The sequence below is a fragment of the Phragmites australis genome, chromosome 14 (assembly GCF_958298935.1).
Source record: "Phragmites australis chromosome 14, lpPhrAust1.1, whole genome shotgun sequence".
NCBI classification, from domain to species: domain Eukaryota; kingdom Viridiplantae; phylum Streptophyta; class Magnoliopsida; order Poales; family Poaceae; genus Phragmites; species Phragmites australis.
The window spans coordinates 2,161,457-2,182,267 of NC_084934.1; the positions used below are offsets into that span (position 1 = coordinate 2,161,457).

Here is a 20,811-nt window from a genome sequence, read left to right on the forward strand (position 1 = left end):
CAGAAGTATGCTCATGGCCGAGAGCGCGGCACTTCAAACCATTTATACACTCTGCAGGGGATACTCTGGACCCACATGACACGAGGACCATTCGGCTTGTGCCACCAGTCAAAGTGCACACAAGGGGTACTCGTGACAACCTTTCCCAACCAGCCCCAATCGTTTGGATCATGCATCGCTCGGCGCGGAGGTACTAAAACTACTCCCAGAGCAAACTAGTATCGCTACAAGCTTGCCCGCTCACACCATCGATGTCCATGCTCAAAAAGCCATATCTGTGAAGGTATTCGGCTCGCTTTACCATTAGATCGGTGCTTAACTGGTGCAAAGCAGTCTACGGTGTCTGGTTTTCTCTACCGACCTACCCAGGGGAACTCCACATCCAGGCAGGACAAAACACCTCCTAGCACCGCCCACACCTCATCTCATACTCACCACTCATACAACCATCTCAACCTCAACAAGTGTATGTAATCATAAGAAGGTCCTATGCTCGCGAACAACAAGATGCACCGTCGTTCGACTTATACCGAATGACCTAAGCATGGCTAAGCATATAAGTCGAACTTATACCTAGACATTGACAACATTTCAAGGCTACAGGGAATGTAAATACATAAGTATTCAAAGTAGAAGAATGCAATCGGTATAGGTTCTACCCATTGTTACCCGACACTGACTCACTAAATATGCATACATACATAAGCATATTTCATCAATTTTAGACTTATCCAATTACACAAGATGGATTAATATGCTTAGTTACTTTTCTTGATGCACTGGCTCAAATAGGTAGGGCGCATCGGGATCGTCTTGGCCTCCGGGATCGACGAATCAGCGTTCTCTATGAAACATAACGCGTGCAATGATAAGCATGAATAAAATGCAACAATGTATGCCACAAGGTGCATATGAAGAAATGCCAAAAAAATGCCACATAATGTAGGGAAAAAAATTTCCTAGATAGAACAAGTAATAAGGAGAATAGCAAAATTGGTTTCATAATTTTTGGAGTCACCGAGAATTTATTATGAATTTTACAACTTTCAGACCGCCTAATATAACTGCAGAAGTTGCACAGATTTCTGCGGAAGTTCCAAACTTTTGCGGAAGATCTGTGAATTTCTGCGGAAGTTCCGGACTGTCTAGAAAAGCTCCATTTTGAGGGAAAATATTGCCAAATCGATTTGCAATCCTCTCGAATCCAAAGGGGAACATGTTTGGGATAGTTTATGAGTCTAGAATTCACTCATCAACCTAGCAACTCGATTTCTAACTCAAATCTCATTAAATCTTCATTTTGGTCCAAAACTTTAAAACTCATAAACTTTGCTCCAATTCAAAATCGACCACTCAAATCACGAATTCATGCCATGGGAAGTCTAAGGGACTTACCCAAGATGCTTGTGGAGTTGGTTAACCGCCGGGGAATGGAGGAAACATTTAGGAGACGAAGAATTCCGGTGTTCTTCACGTTTCAACTCTAATCACCAAAAATCATCAAAATTGGCTCGAATTCTTCGAGAAAACAAAAATGAATTGGATGGATGAGTAGCTTATAAGCTCGTGATCGCGTAGGTACCAATACTCATCTCGAATCCTTCTCTTTAAGGTCGGATTTTGAGAGAGAAGGAGAGAGTGAGCTTGAGGGAGAGGGAGGGGAGCTGCTACTGCTTTTGCAACTCGGGTGGGGATGTGGGGAGTGAGAGGAGGAGAGAGAGATGACAGGTGGGGTGCTGTCCACTTGAGAGAGGGAGTGGGTGAGGTGTGAGGCCCACGTGTTAGAGAAAGTAGCCCGTTTTGGCTGCGAATTCAACTCTTTTTTCTCTCGGATTTTCTTCTCTCATCCAATTGACTTTTAACGAAGTACATTAGCGTTCCGAATTATCATTACGCAAAATTAAACATAATGCTGAAGAAGCATGATTATACTTAATTACATGATTAAGAATTTAGGATGTGACAATACGCAAGATCAACTCGAAGATCTAGGGATCACGGGGGCATTAGCTGACCTCAAGAACCTTAATCTAGATGATAATTTATAAATTATGCGTGTAATGATATACTGTACACTTTTTAGGGAACCTCAAATTAGAGAGTAAGTTTTTTAATGAGACAATCGTATTGAAACCCATTATTTAATAATAAAACTTCTCTTTTCCCTCAAAATATTTGATGAATTCAATTTATGTATTATATTCCTTTTACCCCCGTGTTTCCTTGCTCTCTCTTTTCCTTTTTCCTTTCCCTCTATTTTCCTTTCCCGCCGGTACTCCTATTTGAAGGGCTGAGGAAAAAAAAAAGACCCATGTAGCTCTCTCCTCGAATCCGGATTTCCTGACTTCAGGGTTGAAGTCACGAGGGAACAGTAAATTGTGAGTAAATGAACAGTTCCTGACACCAACCACTGTAGCAAAAGTATGTTAGCAACGTCTCTGTTAATTTACTGTATCTGCATGTGTTCCATCCATCCACGATGCAAAGAAGTTTGAAGTCACTGATTCCCTCTCTCTCCCCCTGTCCTCTTTCTCTCTCTCCCAGTTCCCAAGACAAAGGCCAGAGGCAGAGGCTCTGCACCACCACATCTTCAAGCTAAGGGACGACCTGACCTGACTGCCTTTGCAAGCTGTAGAGCAGAATCGTGCGGGCAGCGGACGCGGGGTCCGTGAGGGCGGACCAGATCGACCTCAAAAGCCTGGACGAGCAGCTCGAGCGCCACCTCGGCCGCCCGGCAGAGCGGGGCGGCTCGCCACCGGGGCGCAGACCGGGACGGGGAGCCGCCGAGCTGAGGAGCTGACGAGGAGCTGCAGACGCCGCTGCGGCAGTGCCGGGAGGACTGGGAGATCGACCCCGCCAAGCTCGTCATCAAGGGCGTCATCGCGCGCGGTACCTTCGGCACCGTCCACCGCGGCGTCTACGACGGCCAGGACGTCGCCAGTATCGTGCCAGCTTCCACACTTCCTTTACACAGCTAACACATACGCGCCCGTAGCCAGAACGGTACCGTGCGTGCCAGCCCGGCACGATGCGGCCCGCCGTGCCTTGGTGCCGTGCCTGGGCGTCGCTGGAGGCGACTCGTGCCGGCACGGCACCCACAGCTCCTCGTGCTAATTTTACACGCTTCTTCCTAGTTTGCGCCTTATTACTACCTTATGTGACTAGATCTGCATTAGAGGATGCATGATTAATTCCTTGTCCCTTTGTGCCAACAACTTGTTCAACAGGCCGATGGCTGGGGAGAATTCCACTGGAAGCTGCCCGGGCGATTTGGTGGCCTCATTCGAAAAGAGCATGGAAGGGAAGATGTGGCGTGTGAACGCGCTTCTGCTCGCCAGCGCCATCTTGGCGGGACTCATAGTTGGGATAGGCGCCTATGGCCAGCGCTACCGCCACCACCGCTTCACCCGCTTTGTCTTTCTCGGAGCCACCACACTGTTCTTGCCAATCATCTCCACCGTCGTCACCATGCACTACTCCATCATGGACATGGACTTGTTTAATCAGTTGACTGTAAAGTGCGAAGGAACCTCGGTCATATTATGGGCATTCCTTTTTCAGATCATCATGATCAATACCAGCGTAGTAGTCGCTGTTGATGACAGAGAAGGTCGAAACATAGGTCCTCCTTTTGAGCTGCTTGTTCAGGGGGTTTGGACCTTTTACCTTGCTATCAGCTACGAATTCGGATTTAACCTGAATTTTGTTCTCTATGAATTCGTATCTTTTGCTCTCATCTGTGCCAAAATGGTATTAAAATATTATGCATTTATAAAGGCACGGGAATCCTTTGCACTCGGACGGAATCCTCGTCTTATTTTTGGATACATGCAACAGCTACTACCACAAGAAGCAAGTCAACATGATGAACCATCCGTATCTGAGGATGCACCTCCTCCTTCACTGTTGGTGATGGGAGAAGAGAGAAGAGACGTGTACAAGCAGCCTCATGGGTATGTGTTCAAGGATGACTCAGGGCACAAAAACTATGGCTTGGTGACTATTGACAGAGTTTGGATGTTGGATAGCAACATGCTTCCAATGTCAACACCGCAACAGATAAAAGACTTATGCTTATCATTTGCATTGTTCAAGTTGTTGCGGTGCCGATTTGCAAGGTACAAGGTCACTAATAATGCTGCCTCCAAGGATACCTTCAGTTTTTTCTGGAGCTTGTTGCTGAAGGATGGCGGACATGACAGTGTATTTGGGGTGATTGCGGATGAGCTTTCTTTTGTTCATGACTATTATTACTCATCCCTCCCGATCTCCTATTCAAAGTGTTGGCTGCCCATCGTTGGTATCTTTATTTCACTCTTCAGCATAGGTTACTGCATCATCGCTGCAGTCTTCCTCACAATCTTGGTCGCACAGTACCTACATATTGATTCCTCTCAGATTTGGTGTGAAGTCATTTGTATTAAAAACCACCGGGTACAGCGGGTAAGCGACCCGGGATACATATATTTTGGAAGCTGGTACTTCGATCTGGTACCAATATTTTTGCTTTTTATGTTAGTCGTGATATCTGAGGTGAGGGACATGGTTTCTTACATCTGCTCCAATTGGACCAAAGTAGCCCTCATCTGCCGCCATCTAAACCGTGTCTCTTCATAGCATTCTTTTCGCATGCAGAAATGGGTTGTCTTTCTGTTGCACCGCAGATGCAAGCTGATGAATCACTGGGATGAAAAAATGGGCCAGTGCTCAGTACTGGTGCTTCGCCCAAGAACAACCTCTCTTTCTCTTCTCTGGCACCTTCTCCATTTACCAGACCAGAAGAGGAAGGTTAAGGTGACAGCAGCTGTGAAGGTTTGTATCATCCGTGCAATAAGAAGCAGTAGAAATGGAAGCCTCAGCAGTGGCAGAGCATCTCTGCTCCGCTGGAGTCAAGTTGACGAAAGGTTCCTCTGGGCCTGCGACAGCAAGAGTGCATCTGGTACCATACTTACATGGCACATCGCCACAAGCATCCTTGAGGTGAGGCACCCGTGCCAACGCAATCAAGAACAAGGTTCTCCACTTATTTCTTCTGAAAATAGGATTGCTACCTCTCACCTGTCACGGTATTGCGCGTACCTGGTGACATGGTGCCCAGAACTGCTCCCTGACAACGACGAATGGAGCAAGGACCTGTACGAGGAGGTCAAGAAGGACGCCGAGCTTGCCATCGCCGGCCACGCTGCAGTGGGGTCATCGACACCGGAGGCCAAGTACCAACACCTGGTCGAATTACTAAGTGTGGACTCGAGGCATGAAATACTCAAGAACGGCGCGAGGCTCGGAAAGCAATTGGTGGAGTTGACTGAAGGCGAGGATACCGCGTGGAATCTGCTGGCTGACTTCTGGTCGCAGATGATCCTGTACGTGGCGCCATCGGACAATCTGAAAGGACACTCGGAGGCCATTGCCAGGGGTGGCGAGCTGATAACGCTCCTCTGGGCGTTGCTCTTCCATGCTGGGATCGTCAGTAGGACCAGTGACACCGCCGGGGCTGCTACTGCTGCTGATGTTGTATAGTGCGTCATGTGATATGTATTATTCATGCTTGCTTCGCAGTTTGTTTTCTTGATGCACGCAGTATCTCCTTCTTGGTTTCGATTCTTCATCCTGGTGTGTTGTGTGTACTTGTTTCTATATGTAGAGTCCGTTTGAGCTGGCACATTTATCAATGATGTTGTTGTGGATGTATCTTGGTAATCTAAGTATTAACTAATACTTCAAGTCTCATTTGATGTAATATTATCAAGACTCAAGATTCAAGAACTGTGATGTTTCTCCGTGCTATGACCAATCTGAGTAGTGTTGAATCTTTGGTGATTAGTGCATTTCAGCGGGCGTGAAAGAATCCATCTACGCCTTCATCATTACTTCATTATCAGCACCGATAGATTGCTGTTCCAATCCTACACTCCTGTTGCCTTCGCCGCCGACAGCGAATGCTACTTCTGCTGTTGTTTCTGAAAGAATTGGTGAAGCGGTTGTTACTTCTGCTGTTGTTTTTGAAAGAATTGGTGAAGCGTTTGCTACCTTCATAGAGGCTGCTGTTACGAGTTGATATAGACCGAGAAATCACGGCAAGAATACAAGCGTATGATGTTCAGTTACGTCCAAAAGATATGTCTTCTATATCTCTAGCCTTTACAGATTTGATTATATCTATGAATATGAATCGAACCAAATGCAAATAGAGATACATTAGAAATCTTATCTCTAACATTTCTCCTCAATCACAACTTATCTAGGTTGAGATTGCGTTTAAATTCTTCCAAGCTTCGAGCTGACAAAGGCTTAGTAAAACCATCTGCAATTCGATCACCTGTTGGAATAAACTGAATGTAAAGGGATCAATGATGTACTAAGAGGGGATGAATTAGGACACTTAGAAATATTTCGGCTCCAAAAACAATACAAGATAAACCTATATTGAATTCTATCTATATGTGCTCTAGATTTATCTATTGTGTCTACTCTACCGATTAAAGCACTTGTAACCTATCTAAGAAGGTAAATTGCAAGTAAGTAAATATGAAAACGTAAATAAGGTAGAGAGAGCAAACTCGTCACAAGGATTTTTTTCAGTGATATCAATAGCATGAATGTCACCCTAGTCTACGTTTGAGCTTCACAAATGATATGCTCCCGGTCAGCACCCGTTCACGGCCTTTGAGCCACCAAGCCACCAAAACAAGGTCTTTACAAGGATGAGCCACCAAACCACTAAGGTAAGGCCTCACCATTAGCCTCTCTTCCAATACTTCATCGTCGTGATCACTTCGGAGCTTGAGCCACAAAGGCAAGGGTCTCCGCGTCTGCGCACAATCGTCATGCCGTTGTTCCACACCAAGTCGGAGGGTCAACAAGCTTGCCAGCGAGACACCAAGACTCCAAGGTGCCGGCATACCAAGAGGTACACTGTTGGATCACTTCTTGATCCACTCTCTATGCAACAATCATTTAGCAACATACTCTCTAGGCCTATAAGCACTAATCACTCTCTAATGGTGTGCTTAATCGCCTTGGATGATCACTTTAAGCACTTTGGTGGCTTGGATGTCTTCTCAAGTGTACATGAACTTCTCAGGACTCCAGCGCCCTCAAATGACTGAGTGGAGGGATTTTTATAGCTCAAACCTGCGCACTAGCTGTTAACCCAACGGCTCAGAAAAGTTATTAACACCGGATGATCCGGTGAGAACAATAGTACTAACACCTGATCATCCGGCAAGTACACTCTCACAAACTAGCTGTTGGAACCCCCACTCAAGACTATGTGAACACCGAACACTTCGGTGTATACTTCGTCTTAATCACCGAACTTTTCGGTGAGTATACCCTTAGCCATCCGAGCCAACTTCTTCTCTGAGTAAATTGCTCTAGTGTATTCTCAATGCTCATCACTTCATCACCGGACTATCCGGTGAGTTATCTTCAGCCAACCGAACCTCTGCAACCCTCTCTAGAAATAATGCTCTGGTGTACACAGCCTCCATCATCGGACCATCTGATGCCTTGAACTTTGATATGCCTCTTTGCACTGTTCACTGTTTGGTGTATTGTCTAATGCTCATTCCATTCACACCGGACCATCCGATGTGTTGAACCTTCGATCTTCAGCAGCTGCATCCTTTTCTGATAATAATGTTTCGGTGCATTCACTCTTCTCAACAACAGACCATCCTGTGAGTTGATCTATACAGCCTTCTGGGCAAAAACACTTCGATGTTACCATCCTTTGATCACCGGACTATCCGGTGGGTTGTTCTACCTTCTGGATAGAAACACTCCGGTGTTGCCATGCTTTGATCACCGGACTATCCGGTGAGGCTTAGCCTTCATTCTTCAGCATGGCACCCTCCTCTGGAAGAATTGCTCCGGTGAGCACACTTGCTAATCACCGGACCTTCCGGTGAGGTCTTCAGGCCTCTCTCCCCCTTTATCAAATATGCTCCGGTGAGCTCAACATCCACAACACCGGACCATCCGGTGAGGAAAATCTTCCTAGGACTTCTCCAATTCGGCCAAACTTTGTCCCGGTTGCGGTGATTTCTTCATGTATTTCATCCATGAGACTTACTAACATTTATTCTCGACAAACATGTTAGTCACATTGACTATGTTGTCATTAATCACCAAAATCACAATCATAGCCTAATAAGGTCATTTTTGCTATAGAATGTCCAGCAATTTCTGTGCAACCCTTTCTTTAACAAAGTGATAATCTACTTCAATGTGCTTAGTTCTTGCATGAAACACAGGATTCGCAGAAAGATGAGTATCACCAATATTGTCACACCATAACCGAGCAGTGGGAGGAGATTTAATACCCAATTCATCCAGTAGTGTCTGAACCCACATAACCTTAGTCGTTGCATTAGCCAACGCTTTATATTCAGCTTCAGTACTTGATCGTGACACTGTGGCCTATTTTTGTGCACTCCAAGATATAAGATTTGTTCTAAGAAATACTGCAAAACCACCAGTAGTTCTTCTATCATCTGAACAGTCAGCTCAATCTGCATCAGAGAAAGCACTAACCAGCATAGAAGATGACTAATGAATTTTCAATCCTATACCCAGAGTAAATCTTAAATATCTCAGAATTCTCCTAATTGCAGTCCAATGCAAGGTAGTAGGAGAATGTAAATACTGACATACTTTATTAATAGGAAAGGCAATGTCAGGTCGAGTCAAAGTTAAATACTGTAAAGCTCTAACAATACTCCTATATTGTGTCGCATCCTCAGGTCCCAGTGTTTCTCCTTCATGAGCTATTAGTTTTCTGTGACTAAGAGAGGTGTAGTAATAGGCTTGCAATTTGCTATCCCTACACACTTTAAAAGCTCCATAGTATATTTTTCTTGTGTCAATAAAATATTTCCACGTACCTTATTTACTTCAATTCCTAAAAAATAATGAAGATCACCAAGATCTTTGAGTGCAAATTCGGTTTGGAGATCACGAAAGAGTGCCATTGTAGCTTGTTGTGATGAGCTTGCAACAATTATATCATCAACATATATTAATAGGAATATAGTAACTTTGCCTTTGTTATAGAAGAACAAAGATGTGTCGGCCTTTGAAGCATGAAATCCTAGATCTTGAAGTTTTGTGCTTAGCCTTGAATACCAAGCCTGTGGTTCTTATTTCAAACCATAAAGAGATTTATCTAATTTACAGACATAATGTGGTACTGACTTATCTTCATAACCTAGGGGTTGCTTCATGAACACTTCCTCCTCTAGAACACCATGCAGAAACGCGTTCTGCACATCCAGTTGGCGAACACTCCATCCTTTAGAAACTACAACAAATAGCACTAACCTGATGGTAGCAGCTTTAACAACAGGACTAAAAGTGTCTTCATAATCAATACCATAACGTTGTTTAAAGCCTTTAGCAACAAGCCTTGCTTTAACGTTTTATTTTGTAAACCCAATATTCCTGTCTTGTTCCAGTGGTACAAGATGCCAAGTTTGATTCTTGATAAGAGCACTATACTCATGATCCATAGCACCTTTCCAAGAATTATTATTTAAAGCTTCATGTAGATTATGTGGTTCCCCTGTTGTAATTAAGCATCCATACCTGATAGTCCCATCTCTGTAGACTTTAGATTTTCGAATACCACTTTGTAGCCTGGTGCATGGATGTGATGGAGATGGTGCAGACGAATCGATAGCCGTGGGTGTAGAGGATCCCATAGCTTCCCCTACGCGCACAGGCTCTGGCTCCGAGGTTGGTAGAGGGAATGCACCTGCCGCAGGAGATGTCATGTCACGTTCATGTCATGTGGCGCTCGGGGATGGACTGAGGCCAAACACGGTCACCGGGTCCAAGACGGGGGCGACGACTGTACTGGGACCTGGCGCCATCTCCATAAAGGGGCGGGCGGTAGCTTCTGGTAGACTTGATGACTCACGGAAATTAATGGGATCATCCTCAGAGGCCAATGCACTAGGCAGAAACTCCTCTATCTGCATGAGATCATGTTCTCTTCCTTCCTGCACAGTAACTTCTGCATCTCCTTCACGATTAGTATCAAGATTAGTATGAGTATTAATCACATGATTATCTATTGATGCACCCCCAGATTTTAATGCATAATTAGGAGGAAGAAGCAGAACTTCAAACCGAAGAGTGGTTCCTGCATTAGGGTGAAGTTTGAAGAACAGAAAAATAGTCTCATAAAAAATAACATCTCTGGAAATATAGATACAGCCAGTTGTAACATCAAGACACTTAAACCCTTTATGGAGATTGTTATATCCAAGGAAAACACACTATTTTGACCGGAATTGGAGTTTGCGAGAATTATACGGACGTAGGTTGGGCCAACAAGCACACCCAAACATACGTAGACATGAGTAATTTGGTTTTTCCTTGAATAGCTTTTCTAAGGGAGTAGCACACTGGAGGATCTTACTGGGAGTACGATTGATGAGGTATGTAGCAGCAAGAAAAGCTTCAACCCAAAACTTCAGAGGCATGGATGTATGGTCAAGAAGGGAGAGCCCTACTTCTACTATGTGCCCATGTTTACGTTCAGCTGAGCCATTCTGTTGATGGGAGTGAGGACACGAAATTTCGTGAGTTATGCCGACTTGTTGGAAGAAGGAAGTCATCTTCTCATATTCTCCTCCTCAGTCAATTTGCATAGCAAATTTTCTTACTAAACAGTCTCTCAACAAGATTCTGAAATTCATGAAATTTCCAGAAGACCTCAGATTTATATTTAAGCAAATAAATCCAAGTAAACTTGTTGTAATCATCGATGAAGCTAACATAGTATTTCTTTATTCCAAAAGAATCAAGAGCGGGACCCCAAACATCTGAGAAAATAAGCTCTAAAGGAGCACTAGACATGCTAAAAGATTTAGGATAAGGCAACCGATGACTCTTACCCTGTTGACAGGCATCACAGACAGACTCTTTATTGATCTCACCATGACATGTGAGATTGTTTTCACTAACAACACGTTGGACAATGGAATACGAAGGATGACCTAAACGACTGTGCCATCTTGCCAAGGTGGGCTTGACAGCACTCAACACTTGCCTTCTCGGTTCTGTTGGGCTGGAAGAAAGAGGGTAGAGGCCACCTTCACACTTGCCGCGAAAAAGGATTTTCTTCGTTGCCTGATCCTCAATCAAGAAAAATTTGGGGTGAAATCCAAGGAAAGCTTTATTGTTAGTAGCAAGGTGATGAATAGAAACAAGAATTTTAGCAGCTTTAGGAACATGAAGAACATTGTTTAGATGAAGATTACGATTAGGAGTACGAACAATAGCATGTCCAATATGATCAATATTCATACATGCACCACTTGTCATTTTTATCTGATCCTTGCCTACATATCTGTCATGAACAACAAGCTTATCTAGTTCGCTAGTGATGTGATATGTGGCATCTGAGTCTGTGTACCAGTTTGTATCAACTCCATAAGAATTTGTCACCACACCTGCACTTCTTTCTTCAAAGGCATAGTCTTGATCAAAACGATGCCAACAATTTGCAGCAGTATGACTGCCCTTGTGATATATTTGGCATCTAGGGCATCAGGTATTGTTGCCTTCGTTGTTGTTGTAGTTGGACCGGCCACCATTATTGGAGTAGTTGTTTCTGTTTCGGCCAGGACTGCGCCCACGTCCTCCTCGGCCACGGCTGTTGAAGCCACCACGGCCACCATGGGATGCAGCATTGACCGAAGACTGAGAGCTTCCCTGGAGAAGGTCCATTCGAGTTTCAAAACTTAATAAGTACGCGTACAATTCACTTACAGTGATTGGTTCAACTCGCGCGATGATGGCAAAAACGACTGGATTTAATTTGATGTCAAGCCTGATGAGGATGTACGAAACCATCTCTTCGTCATCCAACGGGTGCCATCTCATCTCCTAGCGCCTTCATCTTCCCGTCATACTCAGCAATAGACAGATTGCCTTTTTGAGTTGTCGCCAACGTTGTGTGGGTATTGACTGACCACGCACGAGTTTGAGAAGCGAACATATCTTTGATTGCTCGCCATGCTTGAGTTGCGATCTTCATGTCACTACTTGCGTAAGAATCTCTCTGGACAGAGAGGATAACAAGTAGCTAAGCACCTGCTGATCCAGGGCTATCCATCATGCGTACGCAAGATTATGTGCCTTGACTGTCTTCTCTCCTTGCTGGACGTCGACTTCTTTAGAGGGCGTGACTTCAGATCCATCGAGCAAGCCCTCTAGCTGCACACCACGCACAGCTGGGAGCTCTTGAGCTTTCCATTGGGCATGGTTATTCTTGGTGAGTTTCTCTGTAACTGGATGAGTGAGTAGAGAGGGCGCGGTCAGCCTAGAGAGGGAGGATGACGAGGATTCATCGGTCACCATAGATGCGTCGAGTAGAGGAGGTGGCTCTATATACCATGAAAGAATTGGTGAAGTGTTTGTTACCTCCATAGAGGCTGCTATTACGTGTTGATATAGATCGGGAAATCACAGCAAGAATACAAGTGTATCAGGTTCGGTTACGTTCAAAAGATATGCCTTCTATATCTCTAGCCTTTACAGATATAACTTATATCCTATGCGGCTCGAACCTCCGCGGCCTCCCAGGGCCTCTCCCTCACTGTAGTTTCTTGTTCCTGATAGGTGGGCCTCGGCACTGCAGCAGCACTTCGGCAGGTGGTCCTGATCTCGGTCCTGGCACCAGCTTCCGTCCCGCGAGAGCCCAAAGCACTCCAGCACATTCCTCCGCGAACTCCAGTCGTCGGGCCAAAAATCCCCACCACCCCCTTCTTCCACTTCCGCATGCCATTGCCTCTCGCCTCCTCCTCCTCTCGCGTGGCTGCTGCCCGAGCCCACCCAACCACCTCCGTAACCGAACCACCACCGCCCAGATCCACTTCCCCTCCGCCACATGCCGCTGCCTTTCCTGTCTCGTAGCCGCCTCCTCCGCCACGGGCCCAAGCCGTCGTAGATGCCCCCCCCCCACCCTCGCCGGCCACCACAAGCTCCAGCGCCTTCCTTTCCGAACTCCAGTCGCTGAGCCAAAAAAACACACCTCCTCCTTCTTCCACTCCCGCACGCTATCGCCTCTGTGGCCACGGACGCCATTGACTCACGCCTTCGCCTCCTCTCGGGTCGCTGCTGCCCGAATCCACATTGCCACAACCAGATCTGAGCCACCACCGCCTGACGAGGCATGGGCCCGTCGATGGGAAAACACGCAGCTCCTTTGTGTTGCCGAGGTTGAACAGGGAGAAGAGGCATGAAACTTAGATCCCCAAATCCTTCCTTCTCCTCTCCCAAATCTAGGCCCTCTGCGTTGCCGCCCTGGAGCCGTACGCCATCACCACCGTCATCACCGGCAACCTCCGCCTCCTCTCACGTCGCCGTCACTCATGGAAGACAAGCCAGAGATCCACGCGAGCAAGATGGATCTTGGTAGCAGCATCCTAGATCCATGCATGGAGGCGTCGCATGAGGTGCACTGCTTCTCTCCCCTCCGTGGCGAGCCCCCGTTTCTTGCGATTTCATCTAGGCTTTGATTGTTCTTTCCCCCCTTTAGCTTGGTTGGTGCTCTTGGTTCCTGTGCAGGGGTTCGAGGGAGGACAGGCAGCTATGCATAGGCGGGAACGAGCAGAAAGACTAGGCCGTCATCGACAGTCACGACTCCCTTGCCATCTACGAGGATGAACGCATGCGTTTTCCTTGCGACCACTACCTCCTGTTCGTGTGATAGACTTGCTCCTCTGTGAGCGAACCTCTGTTCTGACCCCGGTTGTTGCTTGGGTTTCTGGCCTTGTGCAGCTCTTCACATGGGGGTGGAACCAGCACGGCACGCTCGGGCACCCGCCAGAAACCAAGACAGAGAGCTCCCTGATGAAAGGACAACGATGTTGCCTAGAGGGGGGGTGAATAGGCGTATCTTGAAAAATTTTACAAACTAAATGCAGTGGATTAGCAATATGCGGACAGTCCGTAGATTTTTCCGGAGTCTCCGCAAAAGTGCGGACACTCCGCAGAAATCTGCGGATAATTCGGAGATTTCAGGAAAAACTCAAGAGATGCCTATGCAATACAACATGGATGAAATCCATGAATTACCCAGCACTGGTGGATGTATTCCAACCTATTTCACCAAGTACCTACAGCTCAAAGTTCACAAGAAAGTAGATCGAACAATATGCATAAATATTGAGCAAGAACTCAAAAGCAAAGAAATAAGAGAAGAGACACGCAATTTGTTTCTCGAAGTTTGGACACCTCCTCTAGAGGTTCCTACATCTCCGTTGAGGGGCTCGGAGACACTTGAGCCGGGTCTCTCACAACCCTTTTCCTCTCCAAGCTCGGTCACACTTGAGCTTGACTTCCACTCTTGATTTCTTCCCTTGTGGAGGCAAAATTAAAGCCTTCACAAACTTCTCGCGGCACACCACAACCTTAGGTGCTCTCTGGTGACACCTAGCCGCCTAGGGGATTGAATCCCCAAGAGCAACAAACACTCCGCAAACATATTGATGATGAATTCGAGTGCTCAAGATGGGAGTTATGCTTACTTGCTCTCAATCTTCTAATCTCTCAACCCAACTCACTTTTCTTCTCAAATCTCACTAGAATAGAGTGGGGAGAGCACAAATAGCTTTGGCTTTGAGGTATTTTCGTGGAGGCACTAGGAGCTCTCAAAGGAGGGGGTATAAAGTCGTTAGACCTGAAACTTGCAGACTATTCGCAAAAATGCGAACTATCTACAAAAAAGTGTGGACACTCCATAGGTTAACAAAACAGCCTAGGTTACGAAGAGAGAACGCCACAACTTTTGATCCCGAAGTCCGATTTCGATGATTTTGGACTCTACAGAAAGTTTATTCAGAGGATATACATCCCAACCGAATTCATGATCTCAAACATATTGGATCAAACTAGGAACACTCCAAAATCTAATTTGAACACTTCCACACTTTCCGCACAGGACTTCTAAAAGTAATTCTTACTTTGGGTTTAGTTAGAAACTCTTGAGCACTGAGACACAACAATTTGCTCTATGTTGCATTCCTCTTAATAGTGTAACATATCTATACTCAAATTCAAAAATAAAACTCGTTTGAACCAATTTAAGCCTTTGAATACCTTCGAGTACCGCTTCTTTATTTCAAACTTTGAGGGCTGCCAACTTTCATATAATGTTCACTTCATCTCTTCTTGATTCTTCATATGATTGATGCGAATCATTCATAGCTTCACATAGCCTCACACGCTCCATTGGCGCAAAGTCTTCACTCGCTCTTCACCACCGACTTGGTCCGTCGGCGCCAAGCTATTTGCTTGCCCTTCACCACCGGATGGTCCATCGAAGCCGAGTCTTGCTTTCCCTTCACCGTCTTGCCAAAGAAAACCATTTTGTATCCGACATCTTCGATAAATTCAATTTATCATATATGGAGTCCAATTTTGTTCTTCACTTTTGGCATATATGATTTCAATTCAACTTATAATTTCTTATGGATTCTAAGCCTAACTCACTCTCAAACACAAAGCATATGGGTTAGTCCATAAAACTCAATTAAAAATTTCATACCTTTAGTCACTTAGTCTACACAAGTGACTTATTAGCCTTCACGCATATTGTCAATCTTCATATGGAACCTAACTCACTCATTCTCAAGCACATAGCACATGAGTTAGTTTATAAAACTCTATCAACAATGTCATACCTTTAGTTACTCGATTTTCACAAGTAACTTAGTATTTATATTTATTGTCAATCTCCTTAAGCTCCCCTTCATCTCATGAGTATCACTAAGTGCTTAATGACTTTGATGCAATTCTTTGAACTCATGACAATTCTCAACGAATCCATACTTTATCATTTATGCATCTCCTGTGGAATAACCTAATAACAATTCTCAACATAATTGTTAGTTCATATGTATTATTATTAACTTACTCGAGCATCACTTAGAGCTTATTCATCTTGATGCATATCTCTCCTCCATTTATCACCTATGAAACAACTTACTATCAAACTCAACACTATTGTTAGTCTATAGGTATTGTCATTAATTACCAAAATTACATATAGAGACTAGATGCACTTTCACCCGAGGCTCGTCAATGCCCTCGCCGATGTCAAGTTTGTCTAGGTGTGCCTCGGTTCTACCTTGAATGCGAGATTTGGGTCAGTGCAGCACTACTGACGGAACAAGCTGTGCCTATGGGTTTCCAGATGGCGATTGACGGATGGAGCTTGTAGGTTAGCTGCTTGGATCTCTTTTAACCTTCTTTTTTTTAGGTAGGATATATCTTTGTTAAACAAAGCTCGACCCCTGAACTTGAACAGGTTCATATTGTTCTTATCACTAAGGTTATTGTATATGTGCCCATTCGTATGTCTATTTTCATGCTTCGGAGTAAAGAATTTGTTCATATATTGTAATAGATATACGTAACTCAAGAAGCTTGATGGCATTTTGCACCACTGATAATTGGTGGACCACTGGCAAACCAATATGTTACAGGTTGCGCTAAATAATTTCTTGCATTCTTGCTATCTAACCATGTGGACCGAGTGTGATGAACTTCTTTGAATTCCTGTCAACCAATATTTCATTGAATTTCGGACAAGCAATAATGCTCAGCTTCAGTGTCTTACTTTTATTGTCGGAAGACTGTACTGTGGTCATTGCATATATATGCTAAGGGAGAAATAATGGTGACTGAACTTCTTTTTATTACCCGCCTTCAGCTTTCAAGGTGATTTTTTTGGGAGCCTGCTTTATTCCTATGTTACCATTTACAATTTACTCTGTACTGTTGCGCTGGTGTATTTTTTTTCCCCATGTGACAAGTGCTCCATTTTCTACTCTTATTCAGTTTTTAACCATGAGCAGGAGGAGCCTCCGAAGACGGAGATGATGGCCAGGAGAACAAACTATTCAACAAGACTGATACTACCGCAAAGAAAGAGAAAACATACAAGATGTTTGCAGGAATGACCTATGGTCGCCACTCAGACATATTAATCTACGTTTATGCCGGGAACATTCCGGCAGCAGAGAAAAAGAAGATGGTAAGGCCATGCTAATTTCATTAATACAACTACCAAAGCTACAGATTAGCTTTATATGCATTCTAACATGTCTTCATAACCACAGTCCTTCTTAAGAAAGTTTATCGATCCCAATCTAATGGAAGATCTCAGTCAAGTACGCATAAGCAGGTTACAACAGTAGGCCAAAAACCCGCATCAACAATATATTTTGCCATGTCCACTAATGGCAGGGCAATCCTAACATCAGAATAGGCTCTTTTTGTGGACGAGTCCGATTCCGATCTATCCAATCCAACCATCCACATGAATCGTGCCTCGATGGGAATCCAAAGGAGCTCTTCATTGCAGGTACTTCTTATCGTCGTCCTCCTCCTCATATATCAAATTGTATTTGTTTTAGGATTATAGTATACTTTGCTGATGCAAGGTGGTGGGCACGCATCTCACATATATTTGAGTCTCTTTCAAGTTTTAAATATTGTGCATTGGTCAAATATTGTACTCTTGTTTTAATGATATGATAGGATGTTTTCTTCCAGCTGATATATTTCTTGGTGAGGTGCAAGTATTCGGTTTGTTTGTTTTTTATGTTGTTTGTTAAATCAGATGCACATCTATATACATCAAGATATATTTCTCACTCTCTGCTTCTCCCTCTCTCTCAGCCTGTGGGCGCAGCGAAGCACGCCTCTCTCCGATCAAACCGCTGTCCCACCCCCACTATTTGCTGACCATTGAATCAAAATCTGATGGCTCGCCTCTTTCTTCTTCCTCTTGCCGCAGCTGCTTTCTCTCGACCGTAGCCTCGCCCCTGCCGCCGACCAGTCCTACCGCCGCTCTGCTTCGGGGGGGGGGGGGGTAAGGTATCGTGGAGCACCACGCCGGGCAATACTTTACCCAGGCTAGGTAGCCTCCTTGCTACCGTCTCCCCGCCCTCGACCACCGCTGTCGTCATCCTCACCCCCACCCCGACCCTCCCCACAGGCCATTCTCCACCACCCCAGCGGGCAGCGCCCTCACCCCTCATCGCCCTACCCACAAACTGCCTCCACCGCCGGGCCATCATTCCTCCCCTGGCCCTTCCTCTAAGGCCGCTGGACTCCGGTAAGCCACCAACCCCGAACCCTAATCCTAATCGCAACAATAACCTTGCCGGAGTCGGGAATGGAGCTCCTTGATGCGCCAATGTCGGGGACGAAACTCCTCAACGTGAATTGCTGCATACATTGGTCAGCCTCAAATTCGGGTGAGCAAGGTCCCTGTTTTGCCTGGGAAAATTATAGCAATAGCGTAAAAGAAAGGTATTTTTTTTTCTCTTGGGCCTTGGCACAATGAGATATAGAAAAGGAGAACAATTCTACTTTAGCACAGCTACTGATGAGTTGGACCTTTGGAAGAAAAGCAAACTTTTGGACTTGACAATTTACTTTCTGATCCATCAAAGTGGAATTTAAATTTCCTTTCCATTGAGGAGTAATTTTTTCTTTCTTCTATAGGTGCCATGTAGCAGATTTATTGGTCCAAAAGAGCATCTTCCAATGGATTGCCATCTTTCAGTTGATAAAACAGAATCTTCATAGCTACAGATTGAACAGGTGACTTTAGTGAATGATGAGGAGCTCGAGCTCAGTGAATTACAAACAGGTCCTAACCCATTATGATGTTCAGCTCATCTTTCTTAAACTGGGAGACATGGCTGCTCCCTTTGTAAAGGTTTGCAGTGCCATCTCATACCTCTATGTTCCCATGTTCTGTAGTTATTTACGCAAATATTAACACCTTTATCTTGCAGATTTACTTGCCAATTTCCTCCACAAAGTGTCAAATATGAAACAGTCATTCTCTGGGAAACTTTGGGTTCCTTTCATGACCTGAAATAATTCATTTCGTTTCGTGCACAATTTCCAGCTGTTCATCTAATTAATTCAGCTCTTACACCATAGTGGATGGTCCGGAGTAATTGTTGAATGGTCTGCCCAAAAAAAAAACAGAGAATATTTTTGACTCATCTGGTTAGAAGCAAAATTGTTTAATTCCCACATGTTCTATATCAGTATATAATTAAGGCTAGATGGATTTATCGACATTGCCATGGTTATTTAGTGCAAAAAGAATAGCACTGCTTTACAAAGATCATGTATTTCTTAGTGCATGCCCGCTGCCCGAAAGAGGTATATGCAAATTCTACATTTATTTGCTCACCGTGTTATTTACTGACAACTGTTTCAACCTGCTTTTCTTAGTGCCCGCTGCATGAAGGAGGTATATGTAAATACTACATTTATTTGCTCACAACGTTAACTGCTCACAAAATGTTCCATGCTGCTACAAGCCGCTATAGAAGAGACGTGGTCAAATACATCGATGTGAGGTATATGTAATTTCAGCATGGGCGAGAAGCTGTAGGTTTTTTTTTTAATCTATTTGCCCCCTTCTTAAACATCGTTTGATTTATTCTGTTTTTCTGTTATGTTCTTCTCAGAGCAGTGCTAATTTATAGGATGATGTTGAAAGTTCTCTTCCAAAGCACGATCTTGCCCTGCTGAGTGCTGAATCAACTCCAGCTGAACATCAAGTGGGAGCCCAAATCCTCAGGTAACAGAGGCTTACTGATCTTACGATCCATATTGCCATAAATTATGTTTGGTATGTGCCAAATGTTTACACTTTAATTGTCGAAACAGTAATAGTATCCTTTACAACAATCCATATTGTAAGAAACCAAGTTTGGCACGTGCCAAATGCTATATATACTCTTTCCTTTGTATACATGTTCCTCTTATGCAATGAAACCAAACACTGTTTTCTTATAGTATCTCCCCGATATAACCCACCATGCTCGCTTTGTTTCATCCATGTTCACCATGCATGCACCACGAAAAAAACATCGCTACATGGGAACGGGCGCGGTATAGCTTCAATCTGCTTAGTTTGATTCTATCTATGAACATGAACCGAAGCAAATGCAAACGGAGATACATGAGGAAGCTTATCTCTAACAGTTTTTAATGGAGTCGTCTGCTATTGTTCATGCATGCTTCATTCGCGGTTAATTATATTCTCGATCGTGGTGTGTTGTGTGCATGCACTTGTTTCTACATGTAGTGTCCATTTTAAAATTTAGATGTCACTTTTTTGAATGTCTAGTTTGATGTCATGTACTATGTTCAAGACTCAAGACTCGGGGTTGAAGAACTTTGGCGGAGTACAACTTGTTTCTACTTTCTACATACTGGTGACCAATTCATGTGTTAGTTTTTATAGTTAGTGGTGACTGGTAGTATCGCAGCTTAATCGATCGTCTTTGATCTCTTTGATGGCCAGTGCCCCTCCAGAATTCACAAGCTACATGCATGTCGGTGTGTTTTTCTCTGTTACTGTAGAAATTCTCATCAATATCGGTTTAAAATTGTCATCAGCGACGGGTTTTAAACCGACATTGATTATTTGGCACTATAATCACTGACTATCAATACCGAGTATAGAACTAGCACTGAAAATCACTATCCGTGTCGATTGAAGTTACCAACTGGCACTGATAATTCCGATCTCGATACAACATTTTTTGGACTAAAAAAAGCTTAAAAAAAAATTCGCAACCATGGGCACCCGACCAGAGGTCACCCACCCAATTGCGCCCAATATTCATAAGTCACGCGATATTTACTTGCATACGGCAACCAAGACTCGAACTCAAGATCTCATACCCTATGCGTGTGTGACCTCTCTAACCATCTCAGCTATCGTCTGTTCGTGAGTATATAGCACAATAAATC

At 44.4% G+C, this 20,811-nt stretch overlaps 1 protein-coding gene, 1 long non-coding RNA gene and 1 other non-coding gene across 3 annotated transcripts; 2 read left to right on the forward strand and 1 right to left on the reverse strand.

Annotated features, from left to right (window-relative positions):
• The first annotated feature begins 2,525 nt into the window (after positions 1-2,525).
• LOC133889939 (uncharacterized) lies at positions 2,526-5,718 on the forward strand. The gene is made up of 2 exons (XM_062330361.1): positions 2,526-4,533; positions 4,636-5,718. Exons 1-2 carry the CDS (start codon positions 3,184-3,186, stop codon positions 5,518-5,520), a joined length of 2,235 nt encoding a protein of 744 aa, XP_062186345.1. The 5' UTR covers positions 2,526-3,183; the 3' UTR covers positions 5,521-5,718.
• Positions 5,719-11,744: 6,026 nt separating this feature from the next.
• On the reverse strand, positions 11,745-11,883 carry LOC133891830 (small nucleolar RNA Z247). The gene has a single exon (XR_009904287.1). It is a non-coding gene; the product is annotated as a small nucleolar RNA Z247 (small nucleolar RNA).
• Positions 11,884-18,109: 6,226 nt separating this feature from the next.
• LOC133890088 (uncharacterized) lies at positions 18,110-19,864 on the forward strand. Its single transcript, XR_009903991.1, has 3 exons — positions 18,110-18,281; positions 18,532-19,406; positions 19,518-19,864. It is a non-coding gene; the product is annotated as an uncharacterized LOC133890088 (long non-coding RNA).
• The last annotated feature ends 947 nt before the right edge of the window (positions 19,865-20,811 follow it).